Raw genomic sequence first — 23,197 nt, forward strand, 5'->3', positions numbered from 1 at the left:
TCGAGCTTAATCAATAAGAAGGGAGATTTAATCTGTTAAACAGAGAGCAGCTAACAAGCTCTAAGTGCTGTCCAGGTGTTAGAAAAACAAATTACTTGTGGGTAGAATTGACTAATTAAGGTTTAAGGGCTGGACACACTTCAGTGATCTCAGACAAAGGGAGAGGTTAACTAAGCTTGGGAAGAGGGATGTACCACTGATGGTGAACACAAGGAATGCGGAATTTATGGGCCACAAGGACATCTGGCACAAGTCCCAAGGTAAGGAAGAAACTAATAAAGACAACTCAGTGCCTGTGCTGAATCAGCTCTGACTGGGTACAAGGTAATTCTGGCAGGGACAGATCACAGCCACCGACAGAGAACCCACCTCAGACCAAGAGAAACCCTGAGCATGCAGCCTAATTAGCATGAGAAGGGAGAGAATCATTAAGAAATAGTAGAATACTATTTTACAAGAGAACTATGTAACTTGCTGCCAGTGAACGCTAATTCCTCTGTTTGCTAAAATGTATAAATAGCAAAATTTTTGATAGTTGGTGTGCTTGATTTGTGGAATACCACCAAGCACCCAGCTTGTGCAACTCTGAAATAAATCAYCAGTGTGTCTCTCTGAGTGTGTAATTATTGGCTTGTTGCACTAGGTAAAGAATCTGATTTTTTTAGATAGCACTGGGGCTCATGTTGCTGTCTGGGGAGTTTGCAGACAGCATGTTTATTCCATATATCATTCAAATAATTGATAAAGCAAATGTAACAGAGAAGGTAATTATTGTTTTACCTTCTCCAATTGTATTAATGACAACAGAATGCTCAATGGTCATAGGCAATGATCACCAATTAAATACAGAKGGAATGGAAAATGATTCTTYAYGGAGTAGCMCCACACTGTAASGGGTACTTTGGGCSCCTGGAACTTAAWGGCTACWGCCAGATATGAGGGGGAAAGAAAGACCTAGTTTCTCTGTTGCTTTACCATAAAGTATTTCACTGCTTTTAGAGGATCTTCTCCGCACCCTTACAATTTGTAAATCACATTTTTGTACACTGGGTGAAGGTCAAAGGGCACTGAGAGCTAAAATACCCCATTTCCTGTTCCCTCAGGCTTCTCCTTCTGTCCTGCCGGGTCAGCACAAGCTTCACTCTGCCTTTCTGAYACCAAGCTGAAAATAGAGAACAGCCACCAGGAGGCGAAGTAATAGAGCCTCATTAATAGTCACACAGCCTCATTAATAGTCATCCATTATTATCTTCAGCTATTGTAAYGGGATTCAGAACGTCACAGAAACATTGCATTAACAATATAACTCCCCTCTGCTTCACAAAAGCCTTCTATTGCTGATTAAATTAGCAGATTAATTATAATTACCCTTAAACGCATTTGAGGCATTTTTTTATTCCACAAACCTATCTGAAACGAGCAAAGCTCTATGAATGGCCTTGTTTTAAGCCTCCCTCAGCCAAACTACTGCGTGTTTAAATATATGGTGTGTAGGAATATTGATCCTCTGGAGGAACAGAGGCTCAATATTTGGTGTATATGAATATTGATCCTCTGGAGGAACAGAGGCTCAATATTTGGTGTATATGAATATTGATCCTCTGGAGGAACAGAGGCTTTGGGGTGACCTTACCATTCTCTTCTAGGGCCTCTTCTCCCAGGCAACCAGTGACAGCACGAGAGGCCGCAGTCTTAAGCAAGAGGTTTAGGTTGGGAGGAATTTCCTCACAGAAAGAATGATTTAAGCATTGAAATGTGCTGCCCAGAGAGGTGGTGGAGTGGAGTCACCGTCCCTGGAGGTGTTTAAGGAAAGGCTGGATGTGGCACTCAGGGCCATGGTCAGACTGACACGGTGCTGTTGGCCCACAGGTTGGACTCGATGAACTCAGAGGTCTTTCCCAACCTAACTCATCCAAAGCTTTAATTTACACTTCGCTCGCTATATTATTACAATTCGGCAGCATGCTGCCACCGCTGCGCCGAGTTCAGTTATACCCACGGCCCACAGCACGCTTCGCACTTTATAACCGCTAATCTTTACAACGTTATTTTAAATTTTAACACACGCTTTCTTGCGATTTSAACCAGCAGGCGCTTAGGGTCCTTTCCAACCCCACGGCACGCTAGGATTCTGTGTTACACCGGCAAACACACGTCCCCTCACTCAGCTGGTTGGGGCCGTGCCGGAGGTGACGCAGGGCGGGGGCGGCCGCGGTGCGAGCCGGGAGCGCGGTGGGCGGTGGCGGGAGGGAGGCGGCGGCCGGAGGGGGCCGGGCCGCAGCGACGCGGTTCCTGTCGCCCACAGGGGCTCCCCTCCATGGCGGTTGCCGCGGGAGGCCGCAGATAACCGGCCGCTGCCCCTCTCCCCTTCCTCTCCCCTTCCTTCCCTCCCTCCCCCTCCCCGCCCGCCGCCATGCCCGCCCGGGCCCCGCCGCCCCCCGCGCAGCCCGCAGGTAAGAGACGGGCGGGGGAGCGGCTCGTTCCCGCCGGGCCTGCCCGCAGAAAGGCGCCGGGGGTCCCTCAGCGTTACCCCCGGGGGGCGGCGGCGGCCGGGGCCTGTCGGGGCAGCGCTGTTCTTCCCTTTGGCCCGCGGGGGAGGGCGGTGAGGCCGGGCGGGGCAGGGCAGGGCAGGGGTGAAGCCCCGCCGCTCCCCGGGCTCGTCCCGCCGCGGCCGGAGCGGGGGGTTCGGCTTTGTCCTGCGGCGTTTTCCTGGGGTTCRGCGGCGCCGCGGTTGGGAGAGGGARRAAGCTCAGGGATGTGGTGCGGGAAGTTAAGCTGTCCTGTGTGTTCGGCTTTTTCTGACAAGCTTTCGGGAGGCGGAAAGCGAGTCGATTGCTAAATGAATCTGCAGATGACAGGCTGAACAGAGTTATGATAATTTAAGTTTTTTTTTTTGTTTTTTGTTTTTTGTTTTTTGTTTTTTTTTTTTGTGAAAGAAGTAATGTCATTTTAAAACGGGGCAAAATTGCTCAAATGCTTATGAGGTCCTGACTTCCGTTTGCTATGAGAAGTGTCTACTTGATGAACTAAAAAATAATTTTTCCTTAGAGTAGACAGTGCCTTAAAAACAGCTATTAAACCTTGGGATTCCTTTAAAGTGCTAGTAAATTGGCCTCTTAATGGTGACAGCCCCTTCTTTCCAGCTTCAGCACAGAAATGGAAGCCTTCAGCAGCTTTAAGCTCCTTAAGCAAACATCTGTTCATAAATGACTGCAGTGAGTAGGGGAACATTGTTGACAGAAGCTGCACTGCATTGGTTGTACAAGTTTTGTTTTCCACGCGTGGTTTACAGCCCAGTGTGCTTCATTAGAAYTCATTTTTCAGCTGTTGAGTCCATGGTAAAGTGAGTTTGATGGATGCTGCTTTTTAACTGGACTGGTCCTTGGAGATTGAACAGAATTAAAAGTATTTCCTCCTTGTTTTATTCTCTGGACATATGAACTAGACTTGGAAAGCCAATTAGCCTACTTTAAAAATAAAAATGTTCTGTTGTATTGTCAGCACAGGCAGAGGTTTGCTCATACAATGCACAGGTTGCAGTTTCTCCTCCTGAAGTTGGAGCTATACCTGGAGGAATATAACATTAATTGTGAGAGCCTGGGCAAGAGTAAGAGTGACTACTGAGGGCTTGTTTTGTTTTTTGTTTTTTTTTAAACAGCCATCTCACTGAGAATCAATATCATGAATGTGAGAATGAGACTTAAAAATATGTAGAAAAGCTATGTGTCTCTGGTGATTTCATTCCACATGATATTTGCATAAAGTACACATTGTGTGACCTTTTAAGGTCATGTGAAAGTAGGACCTCTTGTTTTTAGTTCCTTTATTTGTTTATAAGTAAGCAGTTGAAGAATCTCAGCCTCAGTTTTTTGAGACTTTTTTAAAATGTATTTTGTTTTTGCTCAGATCATGGTTTCGTTTAGTAAAGGATTTAATAGGCTATAAAATTTGTAGTTACACACAAATCATATTTGTGTTATTGCTGTTGATGAATGCTCTGTGTGATCTCTATATTTCTACTTAAAAATTCCCCTAGTACCTAACTGAGCTAACACAAGCGTTTTAACACYCTAATTACACAGAGTAATATTCTGAAACTTCCAGTACTTTGAAAAGACTTTTGTTTCACAGTGGAAATAATAGAGCARCTTAGATGGACCTCAGTCAACTGTTTGCCTTTTCCTCTTGAAATATTCATYGAGCTGTCCTTGCAGATCTGTGGTGGTATCAGTTGGAAACCCAGCGGTAAAGAAACTGATGCTCGATCGAGTTGTTTTCACTACACTCAGCAGCTTAATCTTCTTGCAGATACCATTATCTTTCTCGACAGAATGTTCATTCTTTTCTATGCTATTGTGCTGTTTGACAACTTAAACTGCTTCTTTGTGAACATTTCAGYGCAGTGACATGCTAACCCTTTCATGGGAATTCAAAATACTTCTAATTTTCCTGGCTAGTCAAAGAAGAGTCGTAGATCCTACTCATTCCTCGGTGTTAGAAATTTTTCCTGTTAGATTTTCTCCTTCGTGCAAAAAAAAAAAAAAAAAAAAAAAAAAACCATACTGAGTAAGCTGCTGCTATTGTACATACACACCAAAAAAAAGCCTTCAAATGTGCCTTGTTTGGAAACTGACAGTCTCATTTTCAGTAGACTTTTTTCATGCTAGTGTCTTTAGCAATTAAAGTTCTCAATTGCAATGAGTGTTTCTGTATTTGTACCACTCTCAAGGTGATCTAAGAAGTCTGCTTTTATAAAGCAAGTAATTTGGATTTTTCMAATCCAAGAGTCCCGTTTTGGGAGAACCACAGAGAAGCACAAATGCTTTCTTCACTTTAGTATGTTTGGAAGTAGGGTGAAGGAAATGTGAAACCTCAAGTTTGCATGTCTATTGAGAAGTGATGGAAAATAGATTTTATTTTTTGGAGTATTAGGTGTCCCTCCTGTATTGTGTTTTTAATATGAGGTAATGTCTGTAGGTGGGAGAAATGATGAATAATGTAAGCCTGCTCACTGAAAAACAAGCAGTGAGTATGTTTGCAGTAATGGAATGAAGACCCATAGTTGTTTTTCCCTTGTGCAACTGTATTTCCTCTGGTAGGCTGTAAGAGARCCTGTCCCATAAGAGTGCCCCCCTGGACAATTCTAATCTACTCTTTACATCTGTGAGAAGTTTGAAGGGTTTCTGTGTGGTGGAGAACATACTGCTCTGTGAGTAAGTCTCTGAGAACAGTTGACCCTATAATCTAGTTCTAATACTTTCTAATCTAGCATCTTTTTATCCATATTTAGAACACATTCCYAGCTAGCATGTTTGAGGGTAACATCCAGAAATAGATTTCTTATTCAATTGAACACTGTTTTAAAAAGAATTTAAGAAGTCAGAAGAAAGAAAACATCTCAGTTATGTGTTACTTACGACATCTGTCTTTACATATTATGGGGCTGTGTGCTGTACATTGGACATAAATATTGCATTCCACAGAGCCAGATTTTTACCTGATAAACTGTCCCAGCCAGTTGTGTTTGCCTATRTGATTTTAAAACATTCTTGTTCTTACAACATTTCTTCCACCCTCTATTTACAGATTTAAGTACAGGCAGCATCTTCATCTGCAACTTTTAAAGCACATCAGTAGACTTTGAGACTTCGAGTTGAAACATTTTTTTTGCTTGTAGTAACTTTATGAGGGTAACCTGGTCTTTTAGGTTTGGGAAGTTATGCTGGTTTTGGTTGAAAAATAGTTTAATGAATCAACGCAACATTTAGATTCATATTGTACTAAACTTCTCTGATTCCACAGCCAAATCTAAACGAAATGGGGAGAAGTGAAGCAGCACAACTACTAAAAGTACATTTGCTTCTTTATATAGTTTAACAACATTTAAAAGGARAATGATGATATCCAAGATCTGTTTAAATTTCACATTTGTGCCACCTAGCTTGGTCTTCCTGTGTTGTCAGTGATGGGAAAAAGAGCAGACTGTCAAAGAGGTTTGAATATTGCATAGGCTGGATTGTCTGGGTTTGCCTTGTCTTTAATGCCAGCCTGAGCAGTGCAGAACAGGAAGGATGAGCTGCCTGAGATTAATCCCAGATTCCTGGTGGCAGTCTCCTGAGTTCTGTTACTTTAATGTTCATTATACATACAACTTTGTAATAGAAAGTGTCCAGCATAATCAGTGTTTGAAACCACAGTAATGTACGGTGGTATTGATTAATTCCAAATGTTGGGGAGTGAGAAATAAGGCTTAGATGTGTTTGCCTTACTGGAAGTGGAGAACATTGTTTTCCTCAACTCATATATGTCCAAGAAAAAGTGCTTTGAARCTTGTGCTTTGGGTAATGGACCTTCTGGCTGTAACAGCATTAAATTCAAAATCGAAAACATTGATTTCTTGAAGCTTTATGAAGTAAACATTTTCTTGCTGTATTTTGTTTGCTGGTAACTATTTCCAAAAATAAAAGTAAGCTTATTAAACCAATTTAAGAACATATTGACTTCAGCCTGGACAGAGACTCTCTAGAGTGGATTTGGGCTGTAGAAATCATGTTTGAGCAGGCACGCTCTCCTCATTTACAACCACCATTCTAGAAATAGGTTCTCAGGTGCAGAAAGACTGAGAATCTGGTTTCCATTGTTCATAAGCCAAAGAAAAAGCAAAGGGATAATGGAAGAGGACAGCTTTTCCTACTGGAAGCCAACATTGTGCTGTAATTAGAAGTCTAAATCTGGTCCTTGCTGTGGTATTTTTGGCATCTGCTTGAGGAATTCCCTTGCAGTAAGAGTTAAATGTTCTTGGAAAGATGAGATGCTAGCAGCTAATGACTTGAATCCATCTCCTTGCCATTGCAAGGCTTTTATTGTAGGGTATTTCAGTAATGCTGTAATTTCTGTCATGGAGATCTTGATGGTGCCATTTCTGCTTATTGTGTTTTCTGTATGCTTTAAGGAGATGGTTTGCTTAACTCAGCTTTTTTTCAGAATAATCCACAGCTGAGAGGTTATTCATTGCTTTKCTTCCTCTCAAGTTGAAGGAAACATTCTGCTCTACAAGGGGTTTCTTTTGAATTTTCATGCTTCAAGTAGTTCTTTAGAGATACTCTTTGTGGCCTCCTGATTTTTTAGGTCTTATGTAAGAGCTGAACATGCTGTTTCAAGTTTTGCCTTAGAAGATGCACATAGAAGCAACTATTTATACCTGCTTTTGTGTAGTGTAATGACATTGTTCTCTTTGCTGTCCTGTCTTTGTTAGACTGTTGCTGTTACTCTACAAAAAGGTAGTGAATGAGGATGTGATCTGTGTATTAGGAAAGCAGATATTGTTCCCTATTTACTGCAAACAATAAGATACCCTGGTTTCRTTGCAAATGTTTTGAAAACCTAGTTAATGATCATAAAAGAAGGGTATGCATTTTCTCTTTCCAGTTTCTTGCCTGTCAAAACTTAACTGTTACTTACTTTTTCTAGCATTACTGATTTCTGTTTTTCTCTTCTTTTGATGTTTTAAATTAACTTGAGTTGCATTCTTAAATGCTTGTGACTTGGGAAAAAATGTTTGAACCTTGAATCTTAATTAATCAGCAATTTTTGGTCTTTCAAGTACARTGTCAGTATGTGCTTGTAGGTCTATTGGTGAATTGCATTTATAATATGGCTTAAACAGTGGTATTCTGTTTGTGGTACTGAAACTTGTTTGAGAAATTCCATGATAATGAATATTAGAATGTGAACTTAAAGAAACACATGGATGCAAGAATAGCGTTTCCATTAAAAAAAAAACTCAACAAACAAATAGGTAAAAGGCAGAAATTCAGAAAATGGCATCTGAGAGAGAATACCATTCTTTAATTTTTTTTTCTAGAAAATGTTGGGACAACTGCATGTGATGAGCAATTCATGAAAATCTGTCTTTAGTCTAATATTAAACTGTTGAGATCTGCAAAAGTTGCTGGCATTTGTCAGCATGAATCTGTTTGTGACTAAAGCAATCAACTAAACATGAACATTAACTGTGTTAGATTTTCCACCTCAAGGTGTAAGGTCTRGTGCCAGAAACCTGGTTTATTGCTATTACAAATCATAGAAGGCATGTTATACTCTGCTACACAAGTAAAAACTTAAAATTTCCTTCAAATCACAATCATTATATAGTATGCCGAGAAATTGGTAGTTCTTTTGTTTTAAAAAACAAATGTTTAAAGAATGTGTAAGTGAACAGAGCATGTTAACTTTATACTTGACTTTTAAATTTGGTGCCAATTCCCTCAAAAATAAGATGATAAATTATCCATATTTTAGTCATAGACTTGTTCAAATACTACTTTTGGGTTAAATCACATTGTATTCATCACTTGAAGTACCAGGTTTACAAAGTTATGTAGGCAAATGTCTTGACCAAGAATATGTCTGAGCTGGGTAAAAGGACTACAAAGGATGAAGCCATGGTTCCAGCCCTATTTGAGATGCCAGACAAAGCAGGGATTAACTAAATGAAATAAGGAACAAAGCAGTTGTTCTGTCAAACCTGTGGGTTTTCACCACAGGTTTCAATAGACAATAACTAATTTCGGTTATAGTTGGCAGATAGAACACTTTTGGAAGTCAAGCAAGGGGACCATAATGAAATTCTTTCTCACAGAAACTACATTAAGGCTATTAAATTCCCATGCTATTTTATATTGTGAGGAGAATTGGGATTATGCCCAGCTTAAAAAATTACCACTAATTAGTCAAGAGAAGGGGAATACTAGTATGACTTTTTTCCTTTTCTTACAGTTTGAATATGTTTGAATTCTGTAAACAGCAATTAAATTGTGTCAATGTAACCTTACACTCATTTATAATGCAGATTCRTACATTTTGGAGCTCTTCATGTTTGGCTTTTAAAATGCAGCAGTAACATAACTGGAAATAGCTGACATTTAAAAAAATAATTATACAGAAGTCCATACAATTGGTTCTGCAGTTGGTTCTTATGGGTTAAACTGATTAAACTCRTAGTAGACTATCAAACCTGTGATCAGATTTTTAAATGCACATTTAATGTTCCTTGCAGATCCTGTTTTGGCAACTGTTATTGAAACAAATCGGGAGCATTGTGCTGCTGGACTGCTGCTGTGTAAATGATCCCTGTGATGTTTTAAAAGTGCTTTGAAATGAGAAATTGAAGGAAGTTTCTTCTGCTCTATGGCAGAAATTGCAGGAGAGAAAATTTTTAAATGGTCAGACATCTTCCTACATGTTCAGTTGGGTTTTGGCAGTTTGCTTCAGCCCCCATGCAGTTATCTTTGTTCTGTCCTTATTATTCTCATTCCTTGTCTCKTCTTTTTTTTTATATTAACTGGAAAGCAAAGGAGTCTTGTGGGTAAATTCCCTGTGATTGGGTTGCTTGGTCCTTTCACATTATTCTGTTTGTTTTCTGAAACTGCGTACTGGGGTGATTTTAGATCATCCTTGCCTCTAAGGATGTTCTCAACTCTATTATGGTTTATTTTTGGCTGAGGTTAAAATACTCGTACAGTAAATAGTCAAGAAAAAAAATGGGTAGCGTTATGATGGGTAGTATATGGATCTGTRGCCAGTGTAGGTTAAGAATTAATTTTTTTTTCATTTCATGTCGAAATGAGATCCATTGATGTAAGGCAGTGTAGTTATTAATACAGAGCTGAGTGTGATATTTCAAATAAYTCAGGTGCAAAACATCTTATATAATCCTATAAATCTGAAAAGACTTAAAACACCTGTTTTTTGGTGAACCATACAGACAAATTTTTCTTTTAATGGGGAAGTTCAGAAGTTTAGAGTGAGTGAAGCTCTCCTCTCAAATACCTTGTTAAGCAGCTGGTGCTGAGTAAGCCTATGTGGGAGCTTGTTGACAACTTAAGCTTTATTCTAAACAAAATTCTTTTGCAGTTCTCTTCAGTTTGCATGTTCTGTTACAAATTACTTCATGGTTTCATCTMATAAGCATGATGTACTTTTGTAACTGCAAACTACCCTTTTAAAAAGAAAATGTAGGTATGTTAGTCACCTCAAGGATGCCAGAGTTTCCTGGCAAATAGCCAGAATTGTTTGGCTRAAGTGCTTGGTATGTTGTGCTTGAGAATAACTGCAGAGTTTGGTTTGTTGCTGTTTTACCCTTTGTGCGCTGCTCTTAAGGTGCTTGTACAAAGTTGTTTGCTACAAGACTGGACTTAAGGATCATGTTTTATCTGTGTTTCGTAACTTGTATTGTAAAGTCTGCACGTATTCTGGTGGTTAGAAGTTCAAATATTTGCTAATWTGAATAGGTTGTTTCCATTCTTTTTCTGTAGCTGAGGCTTAATGTTGTTACAGTTCATTCATGACAAGTGTCATTTGAAATGGTGGGAGCTTGGTTTGAGCTTTTAGGGGTTTTAAGGTGTGAACTAGTTCAGTCTAGTGTGAGTGTGAGTCTATACAGACTAGTAGTTACTGTTTCATCAATTGTACCTAACATTGAAAGTGTCAAGATAATTCTTTAGGAAATAAAATTTTCCGTCCATACCTGTCTTATTGCTGGTTTTCAGTGTTAAGATGCAGTCCTTAATCTGTTTCTATCTAGGCCATGGGAATACTTTCTTCTTTCTTTTTCCCCTGTGATTTAGGGATTTGTGTTTAAATATTTTATGAATAATTGTGCTCAGYTCTCCTTTTGAGAATAAATTTTGATGAAGTTTGTTTGGCTCTAGGCCTTACTGGTGGCTTCATGATGGCATTTCTTAACTGGTTCCTAAGACAGAAGCAGGCAGTGTGTTGGAAATCCAGAGAACAGGGCAACCAAACATCAATGGACTGGTAGAAAGATACTTCAGCAGTAGGGCAGCAGACCATAGSTAGTGATTCAGCACATCCTTTCTCTACTCCTTCACAATTTCAGAGCTTATGGAAACACTTTTCAAGGTCTTTGCTGGCGAAGGTCCCTTATGTGTATGGCAGTTGTTGCATAGTCCATGGAGTGGCTTAATTTCTTGTCACACAGCTAAGCACACAAAGGACAAGAGATGGACCAGAGTCACACTGGCAGTTTTATGAACTGTTGGTGATGGGAGGCAGAGAACTGCTGAATTAAAACTTGAGTTTAGTTGTGTCAATGTGTTGCACAGCAGCTTAAGACAATCATTTCAGCACTGTCTGCTGACAATTTGATCATGTAGTAGTTTACAAGAGACTGGAATTGTCCCAGTAGATTCTCTGTAACTTCTGAAATAAATGGGTTTGTGGAGTGTTTCTTTCTGATGTCTGATATTGACAGACATTGATGTCAGACATTGACTTATACTTACGTTTAGAAAATGAGGCATGAAACTGTAAAAATGAAATCTGTGAAAATACAAAAGCTAGCCAAGTTCTAATATACCTCTGTTTTTCCCTCTGACAGAAATACATTAATGTTGAAACGGAACCAAACAATGGAACCAGACATTATTCGAATGTACTCCTCATCCCCTCCACCACTCGACAATGGAGCYGATGATGACGATGAAGATGAGTTTGGAGGATTTTCTGGTGTGAGCACTGCTGGTGTAGCTTTTGCTGATTTTGATACGCCGGACTACAGCCATCCAAAGGAAGAGTTTATACCCACAAATCATTTCATCCCACTTCCTGATTATTCTGACAATGTAGCTAGCATTGCAACTTTCACATCTGTTAAAAATGGTAAAGACTGCATTGCAGAGCTTCCTACTCATACGAAGGAGCTTTCTGATATGTCAGCTACTAGTACTATCAAAGAAAAATCTAAGTTTAGAACTTCAGGTACTGCTTTAGAAGATGTAAACAGAAGGGGGGAACAAAGAGACAACACTGGAAAATCAGAGGGTTTTTCTTCTCATGTGGTTAGAACTGGTGTAACAGTTGAGAGCCAGGATGAGCAAATAACTGCTTGTAATGGTGAGAAACTGCCATGTCTAGAGATTCTAACAAACGGATTTGCAGCATCGGACCCTGTAAATCCTCAGGGAACAGAAGATCTAGACGGTATTGGTGACTCAAAGGGACTGAAAACTGTTAGCACCCATAGTACTGAGCAAAATTTGAACTCAATGCCTAGCTCAGGTGAAGATTTTGCAGATTTTGCAGCCTTCTCAAACACAATAGAGGGAACAGGGCCTACAATATGCAGCGTTCTCAATGAAAGAGACTCAAYGAGCATTCAGGAAAACAACAGAATAAACAGAGTAACTCATAGTGAAGAAGAGGTTTGCATTTCAGAAATTAGTTGTGAACAGGGTCCCTCAGCACTGGAAGATAATGAATTTGCAATTTCTAGTACATCTCAAGCAACTGGAAGTTCAAAATGCACTACAGAAAATGGAGATCACAGTGGGAGGAGAAGACAACATCACATAGAAAATGGCCAAGATCTTAGTAGGCCTGAGGATTCTTCAAAAGCAGCAGACATCAAGGCTGATAAGGTCCAAAGCCTAAGCTGTGATCCTGCAGGAGAAAAACTGGGTGGTTCTGAMGATCTCAAGAATGGTGGAAGTAGCACTGAAACTTTAGCTTACAGTGACAAACGTGATGATGTTTTTGGTGATTTTGGGTCAGTCAGCAGTGCATCTCCCACCTTCAGGAATGCTCAAGAATCAGTAAATGCTCTAGATTCAGAAAGAACTTCTGAACAGCCCGCACATTTTAGTGAACCTAACGAGGAATTTGGCGAATTCAGGGACACGAGTACTGTTTCTCAGCAGCCAGCAAGTTTGGACCAAGATGAACTAAATCAGGCTGCTGACACTTTYGAATGTGATACTACCAGTAAAACTTCTGGACTAGACTTCCAGCGTACTACTGAGGTAGAAAAGGGTGATGATACTGAATTTGGAGACTTTGATTCAGTGCCAAAACCTCAAGATGAGAGTGTTGCTTTCCAGGACACGGATGACTTTGCGGACTTCAGTTCAGCAGGTTGTAACCAGGCTACAGACTGGAATGCTTTTGAAGATGAACAAAAAGACAGCTGTTCTTGGGCTGCCTTTGGAGATGAGCAGGCTGGTGAATCTCATCACAGAAAAGAGACGTGGCAGTCACATAGGACAGACGCATCTGCCAGGAGTGATGGCCCAGTGTTACACAAGACTGACAGTGCTGCTGTAGCATCTTTCCAAGGGACTATCAGTAAGCAATCCCAAGAGCTATCACCTTCAGTTCAGGTAAGGGTTTGCTTGGTTTTCCTCAGTGTTGTGCTCTTATGCTTTTATACAGTTCTTCCTGGTTCCTGCTTCTGTGTACAACAAATATTTGAATAGTCCTTGTTTGCCTTTTAGAAGAGATTTAATGTGGTATGTGAGATGGGCTGATACAGAACATTGTGCTGTACTTGGATCTTGGAGATCTTTGCAGCTCTGTTACTCCCGCAGACAAATGAGCAGGGTGTGCTGGAGCTTGTAKGAATTTGTTTTGATGATTACATGTGATCCTTTACGTAAATTGATCAAAGGAATAGGCCAGCATGAACATTTCAGAGCCTGTGATAGGTTTTCCTTTTGCTTCATTGTTAACTGCYTTTTGGGGAGGTATTCTGTTGCCTTTTTGTAAGATAGTGGTGTGACAGGAAGCTGGGATTACCGGTTCCCAAAATTTTCCATCACTGCTCTCTATCATGTTTTCAAAATCTGATTAAAATGATGACTTGATTTGTAAATAGCTGCACTAATTCCCTTAGAGCAGAGAGCATGATAAAACACAACCTGGGGCATTCTGTCTCAGGTATTCAAACTCCTGGGAAGTTAACTCTTTAAAAATTCTTTTAAAAATAACTCTCTGCTAGGCATTAATTGTGGGAAGCTGTRCATTATAGTAACATCACAAATACAGGACTGGTGGCTTGTTARAGCTGCTGCTGTTTTTAACTAGAAGTTTCCAGGAGGATGAAGTAAATAGGAGGGTGGTGAGAAATAAACCTATGTTTTCTGCTTTAGTTGCTAAGTATTAATTCCTAATTAGTTCTGTAGCTTTTAGCAGTCATTTGGAGATCTGTGGCTGTTCATACACACCTTTTTTTTTTTTTACTAAGCATTTAAAATTACTTTTAAAAAATGCAGAACGGCAATTTCAGTTTAGAATTTTCTTCAAAGCTTCTTTTTATTCATGTCATTCTATATGAGTAGTTTGGAGTATGCTCTGTCTTTTTGAAGCATGCAGCAACACCAGCAATAAAGGGTGTTAGTGGTAATAAGTGTCTGCAAGGTTTGGATCTTCTCTGGTTATAAAAGGAAATGAGGTAAGTCCTTTCTTTCAGGACTTTGCTTGGTGACAGCCCTGCCTCTTCCCATTTCCTACCAGTGACAGGTGAAATGGCTTTTCAGAAGGTTGTGCCAGCTGGAGCTCTGCCAGCATCAGCAAATGGAATGGAGCTTTTGGGACTTAGCACTGATTTCTTGTCACGTTAAAAGCTGTGAGCCTCAGGTCCTTACTCCTCCTGCTTGCTGTTCCATGCAGTGAATAACACTCCAAACCTCAAAGTGATTTCACAAGCCAAAAAAAAGGCTCCCAAGTGAACCTGCGGGCAGATTTTTGTATCTGTGTAAAAAACCTTGTTTATTGCCTGAATGTGTTGGTCCTTTCCTTAAGCTGAAAGCATAAATCTATTGCTACCTATTCACACATAAAATTGGAGAATACTAAGGTCATTAGTGCAGTTAATCTCAATTATTTCTCTTGACACTTGAAAGACTGTCCACAATCCTAGAAATAAATAGGGCTGGGAGATAATTCTAGTAAATTGTCCTTTATTTTCTRGTAATTAATTAATATTAAAGGATAGTCTGAAGTTTTCAAACATTTTTTTTCACTTAATAAAAACATTTCTGTGGTTTTGTGATGGAGTTTCATTAGACAACACTTTTGAGTGTCGATGTTTATAGAAACAAAATCTTTATAGAGGCTCTGTAATTAATTTTTCCCTYCACAAGTCTGCCTTAACAAAAGATAAAAGTCAAGTTAAATTGGAAGTTCTTTATTCAAGGTCTGCCATGAAATCATACAGTAGTTTGATGAGATTGTAAAGCAAATTTTAAAACTTCAATGTTTTTTTCATCCTCTCTTTATGCCACAGTCAGTTGTGACTGTTTGGATTTGAAGTGATGTTCTCTCTCCTCTGCCAGTGAGGAAGTACAACTGAGGGAATGTTTTACACAAATAAGGTGGAGAGGAAGTTGAGCTGTACATGTTTTCTCTGTTGCAATAGTTTCCTTAGTCTTGCAATGTCAATTACTACATTGTTTTTCAGTTAACTCTTAAAGCAGTAGTTATTTTGTAAGTGCTTTAAGTTTTGGACCTATTAAAACTTACTTATATTAAAAACCCACTTGTTTTAAGATTAAATAGTCATTCTGTTTATAATCCATTGAGCCACAGTTTTCTAAATTGCATTTAGAAATGGAGATTAACTAGTGAGTCAACATGAGCCAGCAGACGGTCCCAGTACTCTGTGTGCAGAATATTAGTAAAATTAAACTCAGATTTTGATCWGGTTCCTTGCTGTCATTTAAGAGGATGTCACTGAGGTCAAAACACAAAATTTTAAAGTAGTTGCCAATCTTCTGTTTGCCATGTATTAGTTCTGCAGCTGTTTGATGCAAAAGCAGAAGCACTTGCAAGCAAGATAAATCTGTTGAGAGAGAAGGGAACAGTGTTTTTTATTATCCTGCCTAAAGAAGGATAGGGAGGAGGGGATCACTTGCATCAATGTATTGCTGGCAGATCTAAAAAGCACTTGCTGTAGCAACCCAAAAGGAGCAGACTGTGTGCAAGGGAGACATACTGCATGTGTTAGACACTTGAGATAGATGGAAAAATTGAGATCTCAGCTTAGGCTAAAGGTGAACTGGGMTCATTTTACAAGATACTGAATACACTTGATCAGTGATGGTGAAGYTGAGAGAGTCACTGTAATGTGGTAGGGAAATAATCCTGAATAGTTTATAAACAGAATGATCCTAAAGGAATTCTTCACAAAAGCAGAAAATTGAAAAGGATACTTAGCCAGCAGCATTGCTGTTTAAATGTGGAAATTATGTATACAGCAATTTTCATCCATCAGAATGCAGCGTGAAAGCAAAGTTATTTATTAGTAGCTTCCTTTGAAAAGGTCTCTGTATTTTTTTTTTGTTTCTTAGTTTGTATATTCTGGATGTGAAGATGGCAGTCAAATTTTGTGCTTTCTGAACGTCGTCTTGATTATATGATGTATGTTGGGCAGACTTTAAAGATTGTGGATTTCATATAATCTTTAATTTAAAAATACATTTTGCTTCAACTATTTAATCCAGTTTTTATTAGAAAATATAGAATATAAAGGATTAAACTGAGGAAAGGGCAGTTCACAAAAATGACCTTATGTAGTAACATGTAGTGGCAAAAGGTTCATGGTCGTTTTTTCCTTGGCTTTGGTCTCGGGCTCTCTGAATCCTGCACACAATTTGCAGTGCAGGATTTGTGACATGCTGACCTCTTCTATTCAGTAGTTCTGTGTAGAGGGGAGAGGAGAAAGGCCATGGTGTATGGTATTCTGTTAAACCTACTGAAATAATTTTGAACCTCCTAGATAAGATTCTAGCATTAAAAGCTGATGGACACAGATGCAGAGTACTATTTGAACCCATATTATTACTATTATATCTTAATCCATTTAAGTTCTATCTTCAGCTTGAAGTATGTAGTGATTGGTGTCACTATGGCTGCAGTTTGCATTAAATACAGATGTACCTTTGTGTTCATTAAYGGATTTAGGATGTAGTTGTGGGTGAACTGGTTGATCCAACAAGTCTTGAGCAAACCTGCTCCTGTGTTTGTCCTTTTTATGTGATCACATTGCACGCTACCAAGTTATGTTTATCAGGAATATAAGGCTTGTAGCACAGCTTTTTCCATGAGGTAGTGCTGAACGTTAGTCAGCTGAGGGGGTTACTCTGCTGCATTAGGAACATATATATAGGATTCAGCAGTGAAGCACAAGAGCAGTAATAATCCATGGTAATCGTGTGGGTGGGGAATACGGCTGTGCCTGCCTGTGTGCAAGGAGCATGGGCATCTCCAGAGGAAGAGGAGCTAAAGAAGGGTTTGKTTGGAAGGCCAAATCTTACCTGATTCAGCTGAGAGTTAAAAAATCCTGGAAAAGGATGAAGAAAAACGTGAACAGTCCTCCAAGCGCGTTTGAAGGTTCTCCACTTATTAGAGAGCCTGTGCTYGCAGGCTCTGCCTCTTCAGATTAATCAGTGTGGGCGATGCACGGTTACTAAGCCACGAATATGCACCAAGACAAAGAAATCCCTGGATCATTCCTGTCATTTGGAGTGTGCTTTGTCTTGGGCRATGATCATCCTTTTGGGAAAAAGTAATTATGACCATAAAGACTTCAGCCTCCCAGTTCACAAAGGTAAACTAAAATAGTATTGGCTAAATTATGTTCAGGCAGTTGGGTAACAAATTGCGAGGTAAATATATCTTTCTGGAAAGGTTGAGGGTTTTAAGTAAGTAACACAGTTCTTAAGGATTTGCAGCTGACTAACAGTAAAAATCAGACTRTTAAAAGTAGCCCGTGATTGCTGTTTTTCAGAATAGTCCAGCTGAGGGGAATCTTACAAAAGAAAATAGTTTGAAAGGGGGTTGTTTTAGCATTWCTATTTATATGTCACAGGACAAAATTATTTCCCATTTTGTACACAGAAGTGTCATRYACTGTACTTCCTCTCAGAGTCTCAYTGAAAAGTTAGTGCAACACCAGTAGATAATGACAATGTGACAAACTGAAATGGTCAGTGAGTTTTATGTAGTCACAATAAATAACTGTTAAACTTTGCYTGCATGGAAGATCCAATATTTGATGCATTCTTCAGCTGAGGGAGAATAAATGGTGACGCTTCCAGTAAAAAGGAGAGACACAGCTTCACATTTGTAGCCTGAATTTCCCTGCAATTTATAACTCTCAGATCAAGGAGGAAAAAGAACAGAGAAGTTTTAGCCTTTTTTTTTCCTCCCTCAAGCCACTACATTTTCAGATTTTCTYTGCAGCTGAGCTCAGAACATTTGAAAATGGGCTTGGGATATTTACAACTAACATTGCCTTCCTTAATTCTTTATTGTAAAAAAAAAATCTGAATCCTCATTTTACGTTGATGAAGGGGTTTTTTTAGCCCTTGTGATATTCTCTTCCTTATTTGCAAATCTCAGTTTARGACAAGTATTTTCATTATAAATTTCCTGTGTTAAAAATACATTCAATTTTTTGTCTAAGAAATTTATGGCACTACCTTGTATTTACCTTGTATTTTCAAGTGGGGATGAAGAAAAGCCATCACATTTGAATCACAAGAAGTTAAACTGGTGTTCTTTGTAAGCTTTGCTTGTCTTTATCGGGAGGTTTTTGTGTCTGCAGCTGTTCTCCCATTGCTTCTGAGGTGTTCTCTTCCTTAGGCAGAGCCTGCTCTTGAGACAAAGAAACAAATTGTTACTATGTGAGAAAGAAATTGATTCATATTTTAAACAGTCCTGTTTAAACTTTAAACTGTTTCAAAGAAAAAAACTGGCCCTGTTCAACTAAAAACTTAGTGATTTGTTTGTTTGCTTGTGTGCTTTTAGTTAACTTTTTAGCTTTGTTTAATGTTTGAATCCAGAAAATGTTGAGACCCACAGAAGTTGATTCGTGTGTTCCCCATGGTGAGTTGCATCCATTGAAATCGGTTCTTCAGCTCCCTTGTGTTACCTGTGTGGTCCTCTAGTTTAGCTTTTAAAAAATCTCCATGCCCACCCACCCAAAAAATACCCCAGGAACACCAAAAAAAACAACCAAGCCCCAGACACACCCATCCCATGCCCACACATGGGAAGGCAGAGGAATAAGTGGCAACTTAGCTCTTCACAGACAAATGTGTTGCTGGAAAATGTGGTTTGGTTGTTAAAAAACTCAGCAAAGGGAGTTTCTCATTTAATCTCTACTTTTTMATTTAAATAGTCATAAAACGCTGTGCTAGGCACTCTGCAGAGCAGTGAGTTCATGATTTAAGTTAAAGAAAATCTCAGTAGTTAATTATTTTCTTTTCTTAGCTCCTGAGCTTTGTTCTGTCATTTTTTGAGAGCTTTCACTCAGCTTCTAACTAGAAGCCAATYGTGTCCATATGGACTTTATTCCTTTCCTAAATTACATGTTTAGCATCTTAGATCTTTCATAGGCTCATTTCCATCTCTTTTAATAYGTTTTTCCTTTATTACATTTCACATAAGCTTGAATATCTGAACATGCTCAACAATTTAACTGTTACGCTGGTTTTATTTATTCTTAGGTCTTTCCAGTTTTGTTTCTGGTAGCTGCAAACTGCAAACAGCCCAGAGCTTGTGTTGCTTCCTCTGTGGCCTCTTCCTGGCAGCAGGATGTAAAGGATTTCCTAAGGGAAAATAAAAGCTTGTGTTAAAAAATAGGGCTGTGCCCTCCAGTGGAAAGGGGAGAGGGTGGAAGAACRAAGTGCCATTCCACTCTTTGAAGGGGAATTTACTGGATGAGTTCTTGTGTCTGCCCCCCAGAGTGGAACCATGGAGAGAAGCAAGACTGGTTTTTTCCGCTCTTGCACACASAGTTCCCCAAAACTTCACCCAGAGAAGCATTACAGCAGTCATATGCTGAAATTGCCACTTGTGTCCACTGTTTCTGTAGTAAGGCTCAAACGTGTTGTCTTCTTGACAAATTTTACCTCCTCCTTTCATAGCTCTGAAGAAAGGCACTGCCCTGTCACTGTCGGGTTCATGTGGGGGCAGCTGGGAAGTGTTTGGTGTGCTGGGTGGTCAGTGGAGAACTGCTGTGTTGTAGGAGTTCATTGATTTAGTGGCCTTGTGGTGGTGAGGAAGAGAAAAACATTCTGTAAACCAAGTACTTCAGGTTTTCAGCTCTGAGGGATGCATCTTGCCCCCTGTTTAATTGCCAAGGAGACAAATTCTTATCCTGTGGTTATTCTTGTTTGAAAGTCTGTTACATCTGTGATATTTTGTTCAGTTCTGGTGGTGATTACCACTTACCTGAAGTTTYTATCAAAAACTTTTATGCATTCACAGATGCTATGGGACTTTGAATTTGTCATTGTTTGGAGAATCACAGTTAATGTTTAATGGCAGCTGTAGCCTTTTCACATTTTCTGTAAGTGCCTTCAAGAATTATTCTTTTTAAATGGCCATGGAGAACACTAAGGTATCAAATGCTTTTAGTGACATGAAAAGCAGATTAAAATCCTTGTTTTCTGCCATGTTTTCTCTTGTTTTTCAGAAAGACAGATATGACATTGCTTCCGTCATACACRGTAGTATTTTCTTGCAGTCTGATTTATGCAACAATAAACTGAGGTTTGTAGAAGGTGGACATTTACACCAATTTTAAAATCTTGGTAATGCCCTTTATACCTGGAAGCTGTGACCACAGGATTTCATCACCAGTTAGWAGAACAAGTTCAGCTGCTTCCATTGCCACTGCCCAGAGATGTGTGTTTGTGCACTCATCCCTTTTGTCCATTTGCACACACAGAATTAATTACTCTGCTTTGCTATGGAAACCGTTCTTTGTTGTGTAGAAACAAGGGCTAAGCATTGCTGGAAATTTAGAAGAGATGACAGGAAGTGTAAAGATTTGCTATAGTTAAACTGTTCCTGAAATTTTAGCATGATTCTTAAGCTCAAATTTGAAATGTGACACTGACTGAAATGCTGCTTGGTTCTTAGAGACGTTCTGTTAATTCTTTCATTACCAAAACAAGTGTATTTTTAGTCACTAGCATGTTCTCTAATGTTGATCCTTTTCAAGAAATGTGATGCCTTGTTGTTTCCATGATCCAGTGCCTTTCATCTGCCTCTTCCTTTTCACTGGTTATACACTTGCTGTGTTAACAGAAATCGCCTGTTGATACAAGTACAAGTGATACACTGTAGGCAAAGTTAAGGTTTAAAATTGAAATGRAGTGTGCTTTTGTGTGCTGCAGCATTATTCTAGGATCTGGAATACTGTTTAGTTACACTTTCTAAAAACGTGAGTTAGTGACTTAGTTCTGGTCAACAAGCACAAAACAGTACAAGTATTGCAACTTAGTGTTTGGCCAGAATGAGTGAGCATTAAGAGATAATTGAAGGGAAAACTATTTACTGTAGAACATGGCTCATTATGGTCAGAATTTACCAATGAGGTAATGAAGAACAAAATGAAAAAAAAAAGAGTGAGTCAGGTATGCTCTGAATTCAGATCTTTGCACATTTTGACGTTATGCTTTGCAAATGGACCTGGTGGCTGTCCCTGTCAGGCATTTCTTTCACAGGTAGTAAAACTGAAGAGCTGATGCTCTAAACCAGTTCACTTTCCTGCTTTTTGCAGTCAGGGAATAGAGAGAATAGTCTGGACAGATTCTGTTCCCAGTTCTCATCATCCCAACTCCAATACAGAATCCAGATATTTTGATAACATGGTGTTTATCTCTGTTATGTTTGGTGATGTGCATGGTCAGTGAGTTGCTTCATTGAAAAGAGATAAGGCAAATTTTCAGCTAAAAATTCAAGTGAGAAATGTTGTAGATAACTCTGGGAATTGCRAAGCAGATATTTTGCTGCATAAAGGTTCCTCCCAGTTGTATCGATTGGCCTAACTACAATAGGTAACATCCTCCTACAGCCTGGYTTTTCTGAACTTCAATTCATCTCAGTTGTAACAAAACCCCTGTGTTTTGAGGCTTCTGTGTGCAAATTCAGCATTGTTGCTGGAATATGCTGCATCTCCACAGGAGGGCTCTGCTGGCMCAGCTAAAGCAGCACACACCGTGGGATGCTCCTGGGATTTCCGCCTACTCTGTTTCTTTCCCATTTTCCCAGTAGAAAAGCAGGTGTGGGAGCTGCTGGACGCTGCCCTGSGTGTGCTACAGCAGAGCACTGCAAAAGTGGTTGTTGAAGAACACTAAAATAGAAAGAAAAATGCTGCACTTATTGCCAGGYTTATTTCCTTAGGAAGAAAAGAGATTAGGGTGTTTCAGACAAGAATGAGTATATTAAAAAGGYTTTAATTTAATTTTTATGGGCATATCCTGCAGTTGGTATTATAATAAATACTAAAAGCTTGATGGTTACCTGTTTTTAACGGGTTGAAGTGGGAAAAAAAAATCCCTATCAGTGCTATATCTGATGTTGAAGACCAGTTCATAGAGGCACAAGTTGAAATCCTGTCTRTATGGAAATACATCAGAGGAAAAGAGAACTGTAAGGGGACAACTTGAAAAGAAAAAAGCATACTATGCTTTTTCAAAAAAAAAGGGGGAGGATTTTTTTTTATTATTTTTCTGGGGACAAGAAGTTGTTTGATTAGTGTTTCGTTTTGTTTTTCATGTTGGATCATCTGCCAAGGCCCAGTGCATGTTGTGGAATTAAAATATCTGGAAACCATTAGTCCCAATATATGCTGTTTATATTGCTGAGRCATTATCCTTATATAGCATAAATCTTGTTGTATACATTTTTTAATAATTTCTCACGGAGTGGCTTTGGACTCTTCTGTAAGAACTCACTTTGCAGAGGGCAAGAAGATCCTGATTGTTTCTTAGTAGCTAGAAGCCTGTATTTGTTGTTTGAAAAGTCTTGTAATCCTCTGACAATTAGTATTTTGTGGTAAGTGAAACCTTGTTTTAGCTATACATTGGTTTCCATCTTGCTATAAGATTGGACTTATCTTTAAAGATCAGTTAGCAAAACTTGACATAAATATTTTCTTTTTGGTGCAGGCAACATTGCTAAGTCGTCTGGAACGAATATTTGAAGTCTGTTTTCCTCCCATGCCTGTTGTTGAAATTGAAGAAGAAATAAGTTCCTTGAATCATTTGTTGGAAGCAGGTGAAAAGCAGATAACAACTGAGGAGACYTTAGCAAGTACTGGGTAAGAAGCCACAATGCAACAAACTTAAAATGAGCTTGAACCACATAGAGCAGCAATTCAAAATGAGGTGTTTGCTTCAAAYATTTTGAGAAGCTATTGGGTGAAGATTAGCTGTCTAGTAGAATGCTTGTTTTCAGTGACTACATCTGCCAGGAGTGCTTCACTTAGCAACTCAGCAGCCTATCATCTTCTTTTCAATGATGTCTCTGAATTAACCAGAATATGTCTTATTAGTTACACTTGCTATAAATTGCTATATTTATTCATGTGRTGATGAAGTCTAAG

General features: G+C 39.2%; 1 protein-coding gene across 3 annotated transcripts in view; it reads left to right on the forward strand.

Moving 5' to 3' along the window:
- Positions 1 to 2,234: 2,234 nt before the first annotated feature.
- Positions 2,235 to 23,197, forward strand: part of AFTPH (aftiphilin) — a 41,877-nt gene continuing 20,914 nt past the window's right edge. For all 3 annotated transcript variants that reach the window (XM_057383395.1, XM_057383396.1, XM_057383398.1), the window contains exons 1-3: positions 2,235 to 2,453; positions 11,402 to 13,178; positions 22,761 to 22,912. In XM_057383395.1, coding sequence (XP_057239378.1) covers positions 11,412 to 13,178; positions 22,761 to 22,912 — 1,919 coding nt within the window. In that variant the 5' untranslated portion in view covers positions 2,235 to 2,453; positions 11,402 to 11,411. The remainder of the gene's footprint in view (positions 2,454 to 11,401; positions 13,179 to 22,760; positions 22,913 to 23,197) is intronic.

Source organism: Malurus melanocephalus, unplaced genomic scaffold (assembly GCF_030028575.1).
Source record: "Malurus melanocephalus ecotype Western Australia unplaced genomic scaffold, MMel_1.1 scaffold_630, whole genome shotgun sequence".
NCBI lineage: Eukaryota > Metazoa > Chordata > Aves > Passeriformes > Maluridae > Malurus > Malurus melanocephalus.